At 32.1% G+C, this 19,221-nt stretch overlaps 1 protein-coding gene across 1 annotated transcript in view; it reads left to right on the forward strand.

The window, feature by feature from the left end:
- The first annotated feature begins 3,759 nt into the window (after positions 1 to 3,759).
- Positions 3,760 to 19,221, forward strand: part of LOC133325665 (protein Wnt-5) — a 221,204-nt gene continuing 205,742 nt past the window's right edge. The window contains exon 1 of the mRNA XM_061534387.1: positions 3,760 to 3,904. Within this exon, the coding sequence (XP_061390371.1) occupies positions 3,783 to 3,904 (122 nt within the window). The 5' untranslated portion in view covers positions 3,760 to 3,782. The remainder of the gene's footprint in view (positions 3,905 to 19,221) is intronic.

Here is a 19,221-nt window from a genome sequence, read left to right on the forward strand (position 1 = left end):
TTATATACCCAAAGTGGAAGGCCATACAGTCGGCCCGTCTAACTTAAATATTTTCCTTTGGTTTAAATTTTTTTCAAGGACTGTATAAAAACGTTTTTAGAAATCCAAAAATTTTAATAAATATTTTTCGCATTAACATCGTTTCTGAAACTTAAATTATTATTATTATTTATTTATTTATTTATTTTTTTTTTTTTTTTTGAAAATTTTAAATCAAATTTTAAACGAATGTACTGCGTTATTGCTTCAATATTAAAATTCTCCATATTCTCCTCTTAATATTCCTTCACTCAAAACATCTTATCTCCTTTGTCTTGGTTACATTTCCTTTGTCATAAATCAATTCCAGTAAATGAAAAAAAAAACAAAACTCCATCATTAGGAAAGAAAATGTCTGCAGTTATTTATTATCAAATGAAAAATTATTTTTCATTTCAGTGATTTCTTTCCCGAAATGTCGGCATCTTTTGGTTTTTCTTTTCCGAAGTACAAAACCAACAGCCAAGATTTACAAGTGTTTAAATTTGTCAATTTTTATGTTGTTTATGTCTCGCCTTCGTTTCATTCCCTAGAACCGCTCATATACCTCTAGCCATAGCAGCCCTCTTTGGTTTCTTTGACTGGATTATTTTATAGTTAATAAATTTATATAAACTATTTAGTCGTTTTAGAGAAACAAAAAACATTTCTACTTTGTAAACATTGTTTCATATTTCATTCTAGACACACACAAAGAGTGCCTGAGCTGGCGCGCACTTTTTTTGAAACGCTGGTCCATCCATTTAAATGACTGGCCATTGCTGCATCGATTTTCCTTTTAGTGATCTTTGACTTTTACCACACATTTACAAGTACTTGACTTTAAGATGTGGTGTGTTCGTTTCTTTTCGACAGTGCTATCTTAATGACCCGGCATTCGAGACAAGAATCGAAAGCAAAAAGGGGAGGGCGTAAGGTTAACACAAAACGAAATATTATTCGAAAAATAAAAATATTGTAAATAATGAAGACATCATCCGCCACATCACCAGGAGAAGCACCAACAAAAAATAGAGTGTTGTAAATTTCAATATTTATTGTTGACAGACAAATGTAGAATTTCAGGAGTGTGTGTGTGTGGGCGCAATGGGAATACCATATATCAGGCCTGATCGAAGTAATGTGTCATTAGATAACTTTGAATGACATTTCATCAAAATGTCATTGTGATATCTCAAAGTGATCGGGCTATTCAAGAGCCGAAGGGAAGGGGTTAAAATTGAGTGGAAAAATATGAGATCGTTTTATGTGCCTCTTGGGGATATGGAGTGATAAATGTGACAGATAATAGATTTTTTTAAGAATTGTTTTTCAAAAATATTCACAGGCTAGATTTTTAAAATAAAATAAAATATTTTTTCAAGTAAAATAAAAAACTTGTTTTTTTAAAAATGTGTGTTTAAGGACTCTCTAAAGCGTGAATTTTTTAAAGAATATATTTTCAAGGACCCAACAATATTTGTTCAAGGATTTTCAAAGGCGTGGATTTTTTAAAGAATAAAAAATATATTTTCAAAGGAGGATTTTTTCCGTGAGACCCAACAATATTTGTTCACGGGATTTTTTTAACAATATTTTTTCAAGGACTCCGTGAGGCGTGGATTTTTTTAACAATATTTTTTCAAGGACTCCGTGAGGCGTGGATTTTGTAAAGAATATTTTTTTAAGGACTATTTAAGGCGTTAAGTTTTTAAAGAGTATTTTAAGGACTATCTAAGGCGAGGATTTTTTAGTGAATAGTTTTTCCGGGACCATTCGATGGCGTGGATTTTTTTAATGAATAGTTTTTCCGGGACCATTCGAAGGCGTGGATTTTTTAATGAATAGTTTTTCCGGAACCATTCGAAGGCGTAAATTTTTTAATGAATAGTTTTTTCGGGACCATTCGAAGGCGTGGATTTTTAATGAATAGTTTTTTCGGGACCATTCGAAGGCGTGGATTTTTAAAAGAATATTTTTTAGGGACTTCTTAAGGCGTGGATTTTTAAAAGAATATTTTTAGGGACTTCTTAAGGCGTGGATTTTTAAAAGAATATTTTTAGGGACTTCCTCAGGCGCGGATTTTTAAAAGAATATTTTTTTAGGGACTTCTTAAGGCGTGGATTTTTAAAAGATTATTTTTTAGGGACTTCTTAAGGCGTGGATTTTTAAAAGAATATTTTTTAGGGACTTCTTAAGGCGTGGATTTTTAAAAGAATATTTTTTAGGGACTGCTTAAGGCGTGGATTTTTTAAGGAGTATTTCAGGGACTTTTTGAGGTCTGAATTTTTTAAGGAATATTTTTCAGAAACTTTTTGAGGCATAAATTTTTTAAAGAATATTTTTCAGAAACTTTTTGAGGCATACATTTTTTAAAGAATATTTTTCAGAAAATTTTTGAGGCATAAATTTTTTAAAGAATATTTCAGGGACTTTTTGAGGCTTGAATTTTTAAATAATATTTTTTAAGGATCAAATCAATCAAACATGGACTTTAGAATTTCTTTTATTTCCTTTAAATATAACTGTTTTATTTTTATAAGACCTTTCTCAAGGATTTACTTTTCCTCCTCACACAAAAATCTGCCCTCAACTATTATTAATTGTAAAACGTCTTCTCTCTCTCTTTTCAGATGAATGCCAGTTATTCAGTGACTTGAATCAAAATTCCATAATACCACAACTGACACTTGGAATTACTTACTGGACTATTTCCCATTACTCAAATGTCTCCAGTATAAGCAAACAAGTGTCCGGAATCTCATTAGTAAGCAAAACAGGAAACGGTCGCGTCCATTAAATAATAAACGTAAAACGAAGTAACAAAAAAAAAAGTCCAAGAACGTGAAACAGAACAGATAAAGGAAGACATAAAATAAAATATAAAAATGAAAAATTATTTCAAATGATGACAGGGCACACACAACCACACAGACAACCGACCGAGTAAATAATAACCAATCATTTTTTATTTATTTACTTTGGTAATAATAGTAACTATACACACACACACATCCACTGGTACAACTACCAACAATTGGTATCCTGCTAATAGTCCGTTGTGTTGTCATCGTATGCGTCATAATAAAGCGTACAAAAGTGATTAATAATATTTTATGATCTCAAAGCAAAAAAAAGTGAAATGAAAAGAAAATAAAAGAAGAAGTCAACAACAAGAAATTTATATTTGAAATGAAACGGAAATAATAATAATATGTGATTGTGGTCAAAATCGAAACGGATATCTAAAACGAAGTTTGGCTAAGGGGATTACACACTCCTCCAAACCAGAAACAATTGTTTATTTTCTTTGTTTGCCGCGTCAAACAAATCTTGAAAAAGTGCAAACAATTTCGGTTATTTATTTTTTCGGTTTTGGCAAACGTAACTAAACGAGGTTTTATTTTTTCGCCGGGTTTTGACAAAAAGTGGAAACAAGCTATTTTCATTCTCTCACTCTCTCTGGAAAATACATCACAAGTCTTTGTTTTCACAATTTTCGTTGTATTGCCAAAAAATTGCCAAACAAACCAAGGGAACGAACGAAAAAAATTGCCATACTTAAAAATTACTTAAGACTCGTCGCCACATTCACTTTTTTCCAAACCCAGCCCCAGTTCCCTTTTGTAAGGCATCGACGTCGACGGTGACATTTTTCATTGTACACCGAAACGGCAACAGCAGCCTTGTCTTGCAAAAATAAAAAAAAAACAAGAATACCAATTCTCGTGGAGTACAATTGCTGAAATAGAAAAGTTTAAAAAATGGAATTTCTTAAAAGGAAACATTTTTCATTGTGGATTACGACGACATTTATAATCATCGTGGCCGGTATTGCGGCAAATGTGAGCACAGTTCATGGTCTGCAGGGTGTACCAACATGGATGTAAGTACCAAGTTCTATTCCTTTTTTTCTATTTCTTTATATTGCTTGTTTCTGTTTCTTAAAAGAAAAGCAAAAACAAAAACTTATTATCATCTTCTATTTCCACATTTCGTGTGGAATAATAGTTGGGAAAATGTTCGGGTGTTTTAAAACAACTGTCATATCAAATGTTAAATAATTATTTTGACTTTTATATGGAAGATAGCTGGGAGGAGGAAAAGTAGTTTTTTACTTCTTCTTCTGAGTAAAACATAAAATAAAAAAATTAAATTAATTTAATTTAAGAATTAAATCTTCTTTAAAGATTATTTGTAAAGGAGCGTTCTGAGGTGCAGATATTTTTTGAGGATCATTGTAAAGTGTGTATCTTTTTCAGAATATTTTAAGGACCATTCTAAGGTGTAGATTTTGTTTTAAGAATTTTTTAAGGCATAGATTTTTTTCTAGGTGTAGTTTTTTTAAGAAAAAGTTTCATTGATTTTAGATTTAAAAAAAAATCAAAGGTTCTCCGGCCGTAATTTTTTTTTAAGAACAAAATTTCAAAGTTATTCTAAGTGTACATTTTTTAAAGAAAAGCATTTCATAGACTATCAAGGCGTAGCTTTTTTAAGAAAAAAATTTCAAAGTATATCTATAGACTATCTAGGTGTAGATTTTGCAAAGAAAACCTAGTAGGAGTTTGATGCACCATTTATGTAAAATCGCACGAAAATATATATGGGAGATATATCCAAATCTGAGCAGATCTTTACGAAACATAGCACTCATCATTCTAGACTCAATTCAGTACGCTATGACAAATTTCGTGCAAATCGAAAAATATATAGGGTCTTTGGTGCACCATTTAGATTAAATCGGACGAAAATATATATGGGAGATATATATATATATCTAAATCTAAACCGATTTTCACGAAACTTAGCACACATCATTCTACCCTTAATTTAGTACGCTGTGCAACATCGAAAGATAAATACGGACTTTGGTGCACCATTTTCTTAAATCGGACGAAAATATATATGGGAGCTATATCTCAGTATGAACCGACTTTCACGAAACTTAGTACACATCATTCTAGACTCAATTCAGTACGCTATGCCAAATCGAAGAATACATAGGGTCTTTGGTGCACCATATACCTTATATCGAACGAAAAAATATATGTGAGCTATATCTAAATCTGACCCGATTTTCAGGAAACTTAGCACACATCATTCTAGGCTCAATTCAGTACGCTGTGCCAAATTTCGTGCAAATCGAAAGGTATTTAGGGACTTTGCTGCACCATTTACCTTAAATCGGACGAAAATATATGGGAGCTATATCTATATCTGAACCGATTATTCCCAATTTCAATAGGGTTCGTCCTTGGGCCAAATAAGTGAACTATGCCAAATTTCATCCCAATCGGATCATAAATGTGATCTATACTATCTTCACAAAAATACATGGACGGACGAACGGACGGACAGACGGACTCAGAAAGCGATTCTAAGCGTATTCTCAAAAGGAAAGGGAGCTATATCTATATCTGAACCGATTATTCCCAATTTCAATAGGGTTCGTCCTTGGGTCAAATAAGTGAACTATGCCAAATTTCATCCCAATCGGATCATAAATGCGACCTGTACTTTGTTCACAAAAATACATGGACGGACAAACGGACGGACAGACGGACTCAGAAAGCGATTCTAAGCATATTCTCAAAAGGAACCATGTGTCTATCTCGTTTCCTTTTGCCTGTTACAAACATATGCACAAAGACATAATACCCTGTACCACAGTGTGGTGAAGGGTATAATCAAAGACTATTCGGGCGTAGATTTATATTTTTTGAAGAAAAAAGTCTAAAGACTATCTAGGTGTAGATTTTGTAAAGAAAAACATTTCAAGGACTATATAGGCACATTTTTTTTTAAAGTTTACTTTTAGGGTCCACTCTATCCTTTGTAAAATCGGAGGTATTACAAGCTAAACTACTTAGTGACCATCACTATTGATGCAATTTGCGAATATGACCCTAATAATACCAATAGTGATAAACAGCATTGAATATATTCCGTTCGGAAGTCGTTATTCTTTTGAAAAGGTAATGCCATATTGTAGCCTCATCGACATGAAAATACCGAAAATCGTGAACCTACATTAAACATTTCCTGCGAAGGGCACTTTTAGTCTGCAAAAACCAGAAAATCAATATTCAAGCAACTTCGATTAGAAAACGTGACTTAAAACCAGTGAGCGAAGCAGTATGGTCGGACGGGGCCGACCATATAATACCCTAAACAACTACCACGAAAATCAAACTTTCGGCGGTTCTATATTCTGAGCCTGGGCAACATTTCGTGATATTTGCACCCTTTTTACCGATTATAGATCAACAACTCCACTTTCTAAGTCTTGCATATTTTCCAAAATGTTTTTTCTTGAAGTGAATTTTTACGCCATAAAATAAAAAATTGGTCACTTTAGGTTTTGGTTGATTTGATCCTCGGAAAATTGACCGATCATCTAAACAGCCGCTCTAAGTATTTGGTCAGATCCCCTTCACCTTGTCAAATATGTGATGTTCTGCATATAATAATTGCCTCTAGAGCGACTAGAAAATCTGACAAAATTAAAGTTTTCGGTTCTTTGCACGCAATGAATGAAATCTCAACTTCACCGAAAACTATAGGCGTCGTCCTTTACCATAATCGGAAATTCATGTATAATTTCAAAGCGATAAGCGCGACATTTCCGTCCTCTAATGGAGTAATAGTAATATTATGCACATAGTCACCTTTACCTAATTACGTATAACTCCCACATCAGCGTACATACAGCCATATAATTGGTATCAATTTGAAGGTCAACAACACCTCTTGGATATACTATAATCTTCTCGGGTATATGTCCTTCAGGAGCAAGTATATACACCCCAGAATAAAAATTTTGTAATTTTTCACACAAAAGTCAAGGTCCATTTGACCCGCTAAATATTGACCGATCTTTATCAAAACAGGCATGCTTATTCTTAGGCCCGATCCCCTTCTCCATGGAAAATTTCACGATGTTCGGACCATAACTGCGGCCTCTGGAGCGACCAGAAAAACCGACAAAAATTTAGTATTTTATCCATTTCATCCGCTAAATATTAACCTATCTTTACCAAAAACAATAGGGGTCTTCAATGGACCGAACCCAACCTACATGCAAAATTTCGTGAAGATTGGTCCATAACTGTGGCCTGTATCGTGTTTACAAATTATAATGGACAGACGGACGGACACACATGTCTAGATCGACTCAGCTAGTCGAGATATGACGATCGGTATACTTAAAGGTGGGTCTAGGACCAATATTTCGCGGCGTTACAAACTTTTGGGGCTGGACAAAGCTATAATACCCTGACAATATAGTTGAGTATGGTATAAATACTGAAAATCAGATGGGGCTTTTGTCAAGACATACTCTTATTTGAATATTGTAGCTAAATTAAATTTTAAACTACCCAATATCGATCAGGAGCATATGAAAATTTCCTGCAAGAAATTCTGTTATACCCAAAAACCTAAAATACTTAATTGCAACGATTTCGATTGGACCAAGTCGACCAAGTCCTTCGGACTACAATAAATTGATCAGGATCTCTAGATGAAGGATATACGAGGGTGTTGTCTGGCATTGTGCATGACAATGCGAGCTCTCCACAATTTGTTTTGTTTATTTATGAAGCGAACTCATATAACATTTTGAATGAAGCTCTCGCTGGCGCCCGATATAATTTCATTAAAGTGTCCCTTTAAAAATGACAGTAATTAGTGGGTACACAATATATTGTTTTCTCCTTGAAATACTTCCAACTGCCACTGAAATACACAGCAAATTAAAATGAAAATATGCACTATTTTCTCTTTCATTTGTATTGTTGTAAAAATAGCAACAATAACAGCATATTGAAAGTACATTGTTTGTTGTTGTTGTTTTGTGAAAACAATAAATAGAAGAATGTCTCAATTGATCATTGCTTTCATAAGGTAAGTTGTCATCTATTGTATGTTTGCAATACATACGTACAGACATACAAACAATCGTAGATTCGTAGTATGGTAACAGTTTTCAGTCATTGGACTGGCATTGAAGTCAATAGCATTTCAATACACTCAGAGAAAAAAAGTACATAAGTATTTATCAATTTAGTTGTAAGCAGAGGTAAGACAACAACAAGCCCTCGCTGATCCATTATTTTCTTGGCTTTTTCCGCAAATTTTCATTCAAACAATACCCGGTCGACCCAATTTTTCTCAGTGTATACTATTATCCATGGAAAGTACTTCTATTGAACTAGATGTTTGTTCCACATACATGTACATACCTTTTGAAAAGTATCATTTCCATCTGTTGTGCCAATCAATAGAATTTCAGATACCCAAGTCAGTGAATGGGCCAAACAAACCAAACTTATGTTGGATGTATGTTTTTCAGCTGATTCAAAAAAAAAGATGGATGCAGTTCCTCTTTTTTCTACCTTTCTAAAGAAAAAATTGGAAAATGAGTTGAAGAAGGAAAAAAATCGCAATTGAGGAAAAAGTACAATTTGGGATTTGAATTGCCCAGCATTCACAGTTAATTTCGATTTCGATTGCCAAGGTATATGAGGCATAGTCGTAGTCAAAGCCATAGGTCAGATTGGTTATACTCGTAAATTTGTGTGTCTATTGGAAAACCTGATATTTATAGGCATTTCTGTAAACTGCAAGTTTTCTGTTGTTTTTGTTGTCTTACCTCATGTAGTGTGATTAAAAATCCAAAGTCATATCGACACAATATGAAGTTATGCCGTTTGTTGAATACCACCTTCCCTCTTTCACCATCGAACAAATGAATGAATGAATGCATGCCTTGCTTGATATGATTAATTGTAACTGGTCCAATTTAAATTTGAAACAACATGAGGTCCGAACTCCAGTAGAGTTACGAGTGTCTGGTTATCTCAGCCAATGATGAGTGATGCAGAAGATTTTGAGGAAATCTAATATTATGAACGGTTGAGATGAATTTTTTGAGGTCTAAAAATTTTTGACTTTTTCCTCTTCAATGGAAGATGGAAAAAAAGGGAGGACAAGTGGGGCATCATGTGGGGAGTTGTTGTTTTGACTTCATCGTCATTTGTTTTCAGTTTTTATTTTTTTTTCTAAAATTTTGTTATTGAAATAAACAAATCGTATGGATTTATTGGCTATTGTGGCTTCTTTCCTGCTAGGTTGTCCTCCTTCTGGCACCATTGGATGGCTTGGATTGACTCTTGAAAGTATAAATAGATGGTCTTTTGTGTCGATACATGTACATATGGCTGTGAGTGTGCGTCTGTGAAATTGATACTTAGTTATTTATGAAGTGAAAATATCAGCCAGTAAATGATCAAACAGAAAAGTCAAGCCAACAAAGAAAGAATGAAAACACTCAGCAGCACACATCGATACCGGATGCAGTTGGGAACTAAGAAAAAAACAAAAATTGAAATGATTGATCATAGAGGAAATGATGTGGTAATCTTAGAATGGCTTAACATCCAACATAGACTCCTATTTGTGTATTTCATTGTTGATGCCAGAAGATTTTTGGTGAGGATGGGTTCGAAAAACCATATGATGATAGTTATGGTTTAAAATTAATAATGGCTTTTGTCGATACCGTATTATAAATTACTGTGGCGGAAGAAGAAGAACGAGCAGCAGAATAATGGTATTGTTGGTTTGGCGAAGATTTGTGTTCATTATTTGTCATGTAGAGAATGAGCAGGAATCTGCAAAAATTTTGGAAAAAGAAAAACATTAGGATACGGATTGAAAAGTTCAAGGAGATTTTTATGGGAAGGGTGATCTAGGTATAGACGAATTTTTTAGAGACTATCCAAGCTATAGGGTTCGATTTTTTTAGAGACTTTCCAGGTTATAGAGTTCGATCTTTTTTAAGATTATTTTGCTAAGATTAACTTGGCTAAAATTGTAGATTTTTAAATAATTATTTTCCAAGGACTATCATAGGTATAACAGTGGGGTATTTTATTACAATTTTTCAAAGACTACCCGAGTTTTTTTAAAGAATATTTTCGAAGGGAAACAAATCCCTATTCTATAGATTTTAAAGAACATTTTTCCTAAGCTTAGATTTTTTAAAGAATTTATTTCCAAAGTTTTGATTTTTATACCCTACACAACTATGTTGTCATTATACCCTACACAACTATGTTGTCAGGGTATTATAGCTTTGTTCAGCCCCAAGAGTTTGTAACGCCGCGAAATATTGGTCCCAGACCCACCTTTAAGTATGCCGATCGTCATATCTCGACTAGCTGAGTCGATCTAGACATGTGTGTCCGTCCGTCCGTCCGTCTGTCCATTATATTTTGTAAACACGATACAGGCCACACTTATGGACCAATCTTCACGAAATTTTGCATGTAGGATGGGTTCTGGCCAATGAAGACCCCTATTGTTTTTGGTAAAGATCCGTTAATATTTAGGGGATGAAATGGACCAAATACTTAATTTTTATCGATTTTTCTGGTCGCTCTAGAGGGCGCAATTATGACCCAAACATCGCGAATTTTTACATAGAGAAGGGGATCGGGCCAAAGAATAAGCATGCCTGTTTTGATAAGGATCGGTCAATATTTAGCGGGTCAAATGGACCCTGATTTTTGTGTGAAATTACAAAATTTGTATTCTATAGCGTATAGATTTACCCCTGAAGGACATAGACCCGAAGAGTTGTTGGTACATCCAAGGACAGTGGTTGACCTTTAAATTGATACCAAATATATGGTCGTATGTACTCAGATGTGGGAGATACACTTAAATATTTACAGGTGCTTATGTATTCAGATATTATTTAGTAACCCTTTACCACACTAGAGGGCGGAAATACAGCGCTGATCGCTTTAAAATGTTCTATGAAGTTCCGGTTATGGTCAAGGATAACGCCTACAATTTTCGGTGACGATCAGATAATTATATTGTGATAAAGTGGACCGAAAACTTAATTTTTTGTGTTTTTTCGAGTCGATCTATAGGCTCCAATGGGAATAAGAAGATCACAACACAAGGGAAGGGAATCTGGACAAGTAATTAGAAGGGCTATACTGAACATTAGTAATAATTGTCGGCCTCTAGTTGGTCCAGATGGTTCAAAAATCGCGAAATATTGCCCAAGCTCAGAATATAGATCCACAGAAAGTTAGTTTTTCTTAGAAGTTGTGTAGGGTATCACATGGTCGGCCCCGTCCGACTATACTGCTCCGCTCACTGGTTTAAAGAATATTTTTCATAAGCGTAGATTTTTTAAAGAATATTTTTTCTAAGCGTAGATTTTTTAAAGAATATTTTTCCTAAGCCTAGATTTTTTAAAGAATATTTTTCCTAAGCGTAGATTTTTTAAAGAATATTTTTCCTAAGCGTAGATTTTTTAAAGAATATTTTTCCTAAGCGTAGATTTTTTAAAGAATATTTTTCCTAAGCGTAGATTTTTTAAAGAATATTTTTCCTAAGCCTAGATTTTTTAAAGAATATTTTTCCTAAGCGTAGATTTTTTAAAGAATATTTTTCCTAAGCGTAAAATTTTTAAAGAATATTTTTCCTAAGCGTAGATTTTTTAAAGAATATTTTTCCTAAGCGTAGATTTTTTAAGGAATATGTTTCCGAAGCGTAGATTTTTTAAAGAATATTTTTCCTAAGTGTAGATTTTTTAAAGAATATTTTTCCTAAGCGTAGATTTTTTTGAAGAATATTTTTCCTAAGCGTAGTTTTTTTAAAGAATATTTTTCCTAAGCATAGATTTTTTAAAGAATATTTTTCCTAAACGTAGATTTTTTGAAGAATATTTTTCCTAAGCGTAGATTTGTTAAAGAATATTTTTCCTAAGCGTAGATTTTTTAAGGAATATTTATCCTAAGCGTAGATTTTTTAAAGAATACTTTTCCTAAGCCTAGATTTTTTAAAGAATATTTTTCCTAAGCGTAGACTTTTTAAAGAATATTTTTCCTAAGCGTAGATTTTTTAAGGAATATTTTTCCTAAGCGTAGATTTTGTAAAGAATATGTATCTTATAAAATAGGATACTTCTATGGAGAACTCTATGTACAGAAAACTATGTGTAGAAAACCTCTAGAGAGTCTTCTATTTATAGAAGACCTCAAGATGAGTTTCTATGTATAGAATGCTTATAGAGGGTATTCTATGTTTGAAAGACCTCCAGGTGGTATAGAAGACCTCTATAGGGTCATATATATATCTACGGAGAACTCTATGTACAGAAAACCTCCAGAGGCTTCTCTATGTATAGAAACCCTACAGAGAGTATTCTATGTATAGAAGACCTCCAGATGGTCTGCTATTTTTAGGAGACGTCCGAAGGGCATTTTATATATTGAAAATCTCCAGAGTATCTAAAAGGCCTCCAAGGATCCAGAGGATCTTCTGTGTATCCTGCAGATCTTTAAAGTGCAAACAACACATAAATTGTATTCTAAATAAACACAAAGGTTCACTCATGATTACAGGATCATATGTGGCCCTTATTTATTCCGAAGACTTCTTTTTATACAATACCTTCCTCGGGCTTAGGAAATCTCGAAAGGATCTTATATGTAATAGGAGACCTTAAAAAGGCCTGTCGTACAATCCTACCAATGAACTATCCTATCTTAAAAATGTTGTTGTATAAAAAAATTAATCATTTTCAAATAAATTAATTAATTTTTAGCTTATCTTCGAATTTTGACCTTATCATCAGCAACAACACCCATACATAGATCCTATCACCAAATAGAATATTTGTTCACAATATATATTTATTTGATTATTTATTTAATAGAGATTGTCAGTTGTTGTTAACGTGACCCCTATTAGTTAAAATACAACAAATAAGCGAACATGGCGATTGTTTTACCTGTCCAAAAATGGAATCCTCACGAATTGTCGGTGTATGTGTGTCTTGTTGGACATTCTGATGGCTTTATCTTAATTACTTGTTGTCTTTGTTCGAAACGAAACACAATTTTCCAATTAGTAAAATTTCGTTGGTTTTACAACGATTTTTTTGTATTTTTTCTTGTTTGCTTGTTGCATGCAACAAATTTTTATTTTTTATTCGATTTTGTTTTTTGTTTATTTTCTATACTTTCTTTTCGACTTAGCTTACGATGCCATCTTATCTTGGGCGATAAATCGTAGTGTGGTGGTTTTTCGTTTCTATTGGGAGTTAAAATAAAACAATAGCTTGTGAAGATAGAACGCTGGCCGGGTCCCCGAGTGGAAATTCTAAATTTACATATTTCCAATGAATAGAATTTTCATTTTGTGCGGTTTCTGATGCGGTCGGTGTCTTTTCGATTACCAAACCCACAGAAAAGAAAATTTCGAAACAATTGGCATTAGGTGAAATGAGACAAAAAGGTAAAATTGAAAGAAAATAAAATCAATTTTAAGATAAAAATGAAAAATTCAATTCAATTCTTCGCATTACCATTTGAGATTTAAAAACAAGGCATCTTAATATTAGTGCGAGAATGAGTGAGTGTGAGTAGCTTTTCATTAAAGCCACACCGCCTTGACGGGGCTTAATAATTTTGTTTGTATTCTCTTTTTTACCATTTTATCAGTAATCTTTGGCCGTGATTTTTCTCCTTCAATCTTGGTTGTCTTGTTTTTAATATTATTTTGTTTTTTATTAGACCATAATTTTTTGTGACGTTGTTGTTTGCGTGCGTGTTTGTTGTTGTTTTTTTGTGATTTTATGAATTTTATATGATAATTTTATGAGCATTTAATGAATGTTCGAAAATCCCCACATATATTTTATTTAATGATTATTAGAATTTCCAAGAGACAGACAGTCGAGCTGGTTTAAAACAATTTTTATTGGTATTATTAATTACAGCGGCTCAATAAAATTGTCATTAACAAGAATGTATAGGCATACGTACGTACATATGTAGTTACAAATTTTAATGAAAATTGGAAATTCTTGTTGAAATTTAAACCATCCATAAATGGGATTAAAATGTAATTTGAGATAATTTTTATTTTTTGTAGTTGAAAATAATAATGAGAACCTCATTACAGATATAAAATTATAATCTAATTTGTATAACGATCGGCATTTGGAGACTTTCACTACCGGTTTTGTGGTAGTATCACGACCACGGAGAGGTGTTTTTAATGAAGTGCAACTATGAGAAGGAGATGTCATATCTATAAAATAATTAACATAAATAAATAAATTTCAAAAGCAGCTCGAAAATCTGAATTAAATATCTACTGAAAGAAGGCTTTATAATGAAAACTCTTTTGAGGGCGAAAATTCAGATAACAGCCTATTCTTCGATTTAATTGTGGAATGTATGCATTATCCGCTGTACAGCATCGACCTTACACCTAAAGGTTAACTATGTTCGTCGCCAAAAATGAAATTCTTCAGGAATTAGTTTGAGTGCATGAAAAAGTTTATAAATCTACTACTACTTTGTGTATAGAACACCTTCAGAGATTTTATGTGTATAGAATGCAGGTAGATATAAGAGCTTCCCAAGAGTCATTCTCTGCATAGAAGACCCTTTGGATGTGTTTTGTATATATATAACATCACATCTGGAGATACTCTATATATAGAATATCCTCAGGTCTTCCATACATAGAAGAGGAGGTCTTAAATATATATAACATTATGTAAAGAGTTCACGAAAATCAATCATAAAAAATCTACATCTTATAATCCATACAAATATGCCTTAGAAAATCTATTTTATATAGTCCTTGAAAAAAACGTTTGATATACATACATTTTGTAGAAGCCTTAATAAATTCTAAAAAAATGTATGTCATGTATGTCAAAAAATACCCACACCATTGATGTTCCTCCAAAAATCTCAAATTAAAAAATGCACTTCACCGATACTCCTCTAAAAAATATTCATACACAATCCACACCACCGAGACTCCCCAAACAGTATCCATAAAAAATCCACTACACTAATACTCCTCCAAATAATATTCTGTAAAAGTACAGGTCATAGATACGTCCTCCAAAAAAATTCTTTAAAAAATCCACGCCTCCAATAATCCTCCAAAAAATATTCTTTAAAAATCCAAGCCACCAATACTCTTCAAAAAAAGATTCTTTAAAAAATTCACGTCAACGATGCTCCTCCAAAGAAGACTCTTTAAAAAATCCACGTCACGGATACTCCTCCAAAAAAGATTCTTTAAAAAATCCACGTCACCGATATTCCTCCAAGAAAGATTATTTAAAAATTCCACGCCACTGATTTTCCTCCAAAAAAGATTCTCTGAGGACACTTTCCTCAGTTCTCTGAGGAATTTTTTTTCTGTAGAAAAAAACAGTATCCATAGAAAAAATGCTCATTTCTCTGAGGACACTTTTTCTGTAGAAAAAATTCCTCAAAAAATTAATATTCGAAATTCGAAAAAAATCCTCAGTTCTCTGAGGACATTTTTTCTATAGAAAAAAATTCCTCAGTTCTCTGAGGATATTTTTTTTCTATAGTTCTCAGAGGACATTTTTTTTATAGAAAAATTCCTCCGTTCTCTGAGGACATTTTTTTTCTATAGAAACAAATTCCTCAGTCCTTTGAAGACACTTTTTTCTATAAAAAAAATCCTCAGTTGTGTGAGGACACTTTTTTCTATAGAAAAAAATCCTATGTTTTCTGAGGACATTTTTTTCTATAGAAAAAATTCTTCATAGAAAAAATTGCTCAGTTCACTGTGGACACTTTTTTTCCTTAGAAAAAAATTTCTCAGTTCACTGAAAACAGTTTTGTCTCCTTCCTCAGTTCACTGAGAACACTTTTTTGTGTAGAAAAGATTTCTAAGTTCAAAATAATCCTTAGTATCCTGTGAGGATTTCTTTCTAATGAAAAATTCTCAGTTCGATGAGGAAACTTTTTGTTGAAAACAGAATCCTTATCTCCATTAGGATGCTTTTCTCTGTGGAAAAAAATCCACAGTTCAATGAAAATACCTTTTCTATAGAAAAATAAATTCTCAGTTCGCAGGGACACGTTTTTATACAGAAAAAAATTTCATGTCCCAGATGAAAATTTTGTCTATAGAAAAAATAGCTCTCTGAGGACCGTTTTTTCTAACAAAAAAATTACTCTATTTTCTGATGCCACTTTTTTTTCCAAGGAAAAAAATTCTCAGTTCTCTGAGGAAACTTTTTTCCATAGAAAAAAATGCTCATTTCTCTGAGGACACTTTTTCTATAGAAAAAATTCCTCAAAAAATTAATATTTGAAATTTCAAAAAACCAATTATATTTAACCATTTAACAACACAAATTCTCAAAGTGGATTAACCAAACATTTAAGGAAATATTCAACAATATTTATGTGCCTACATAGGTATATATGTGTATGTGTGTGTTTGTGCACTATGTCCATTCGATTACATGATTGAGTGTTAACATAAATTGAAAAACATTATAATTATCGCTATATTATCAATGGCCACTAAAAATGTTGTTGTCATTCAATAACAACAGCAACAACAACAACGCCAATATGCCCTAAAAACATTTATCTGCAAGAGCTCAGGTTTTCCATCCATCCATTCACAATATTCCTATGGGTATTTTATACTCACAGCTGAATGGCAGAGACCTGCTTTTGGCGGGTTTTTAACTATAAAAACGTTTCACTATGACTATATTGCGGTATAATGCACAATTTTGCTGCATGGCGTCAGATTCAGACACACACACCTATATATATATATATGTTGAGGTATATATACATTTATTGAAATACATTATGGCCATATCTTTTGTTCATCGTCTCGGTGTATATGGGCGTTTGAATGTGTGTGTGTGCAAATGTGTGAATCATTTGTGCACATTTTTAGCCGTAAGCTAGCGCTTTATCCATTTGGGTCTATAAAAATCATAGAAAATTTATAGTGTTAATACATGTCATGTATGTGCTTTTGATTTGCTGGTTGGATATATATAGATGGCGGCTGGTTTATTGGGTTGGAGAGAAATAGAAATTTGTTGTTAGAAAATAAAATAAAAAATGTATAAATTTTTATTGGACAAATAGTTGAGGTTATCAGAGGGACAAAATATGTGAATTCAAAAGACTTATTTTGAAAATTTAGGATACATATTTATATCCCCCTTAAAATTCTTAAAAATAATAGTCTGGGTTTTTTTATGTAAAAAATAAATTTAATAGAATTGCAGTTATGTTCAAAATTAATAAAAACCCACGAAATAACCTCCTAATCTAAACATACTCCGCCTCATAGTAGAAAAATCTACTCTCATGAGAAGTATGCTTCGAAATCAGTAGAAATGCAAATATAGGAAAAATGTTTATAAATTGAATTTTTTTAAGGAAAATTAAAATTTTTGACCACATCACCCCACCTATTATTTCACTTACCTATTGAAATTTCAGTTTGCAACATGTCGAATATATATTAACGTTAAATTATTAACCAGCTAACTGAAATCTACACTCGCACACACAAATATACACAATTATACATATTCGTACAATCATATTCCCGTACAGACATATTTACATACACTACACAGTATGACCATTTAAGCATTATGGACATTACCATTTTAAGCATATCGTATGGTTCGGTGTATGGTTCGTACATACATACGGCCGCACATATTTGCTGACTGAATGAATTTAAGTTGATATTGACATAAGTTTTATGATTTTATTAGTTTAAGATCTTCAACAATGATATTTGTCCATTGAAATTAAATACTAACAATCGGCCAAAGACAATATGTCAATAATTGTTTTAAAGCACATACATAGATACTGATGATGATGATGATAATCAATTTAAATAAATTTATATAACTACATTGTTGAAAATAAAATCTATGTTATTAAGTAATTTGATTATATTGTCTGGTGTGGATAAAAAAAAAATTAAACTATTTTCAACAATTGCTTTAAATGTCAATAAAAATATGTAATAACACTTTATTTTAAATGTGTAAAAATTAATAAAAATGTCAGTATTAAAAAAAGGCAAAAATAAAAAAAGGATTGTTTTTTACAAATTCAATTCTATAAGTTCAATTCGTAAATTTTAGAATATAACTTTTAAGGACTATCACAGCCATAAGTGTGGATTTTTTTAAAAAAAAGGTTATTATAAAGAGATTTTCCTCAAAACACATGGATTTTTGAAAATATTTTTTAAAGGATTTTTTTCTTTGGGAAGTATCGATAACGTGGATTTTTAAGGCGTGGTAAATAATCCACGCCTTAAAAATCCATATTTTTGGGGAGAATTAATGGCGTGTATTTTTTGGAAAAAAATTTGTTGAGTTTCGTTGGCGTATTCTTTTTAAGAATATTTTTTGAAGGAGTATTGGTTGTGTGGATTTTTTAGGAATATTTTTTGGAGGAGTAACGGTGGTGTGGATTTTTTCAGGAAATAAGTTTCAAAACTCCATAGCTCTCGCGACCCTTCAGAAATTATATTTAAACATTACAAGCATATTATACACCTCGAAAAATAACTGTTATTTAAATTAAGAAGGCCTTGAACATTTTTCGTTTTCAAATACCCAGGCTTATGGAAGTCTTTGAAAAATATTTAAAAAAAATGGTTTGTGATTGGAAAAACGATGCTTTTTGAATAAAAAATATATTTTGTTTTAATATTTCTGCAAATAGTCCTTGAATAGTATATATTTTTATATAATAATTTATATATATTTATATATAATTTATATAATATTTTTTTTTTTTTTGTAAGAAAAGTGAATATTCTAATCTAAGGTCATTATCGATATTAAAGCAATATTTAATTATTTTCTACTAGCATATGCCCGCAACTTCGTTAGCGAATGTGGGAAATATTTAAACATGTTTTAACATATTATTTTATTTTCATAGACAACTGCATATGACAGAACAAATAAGCAATCCACACATTAATATCGACAATAAATTTAATTTGAGTACTCTTTAGTACCAAAATTCATGATTCGAGCTCTAAAGGTTCACCCAAATGAAAATTTTGCCAAATTTATTTCCATTTAGCACACATTATTTCCATAACTACCCACCTCAACCATCCAACAAAACTTCCTGCATACCCCGATCCTACACCCCCACAATGATTCCAAATTCAAATTTCAGGATTCCAACTCTATTGGTTCATCCATAGTAATTCCAAATCTCAGGATTCCAACTCTATCGGCTCACCCACAATTAAAATTTTACCAAATTTTGTACATAGTAGTACGAATTTCCAAAACTTCCTACATATCTC

Source organism: Musca vetustissima, unplaced genomic scaffold, assembly GCF_032173495.1.
Source record: "Musca vetustissima isolate MV318-11 ecotype Yass unplaced genomic scaffold, APGP_CSIRO_Mvet_v1 utg41009, whole genome shotgun sequence".
Taxonomy (NCBI): domain Eukaryota; kingdom Metazoa; phylum Arthropoda; class Insecta; order Diptera; family Muscidae; genus Musca; species Musca vetustissima.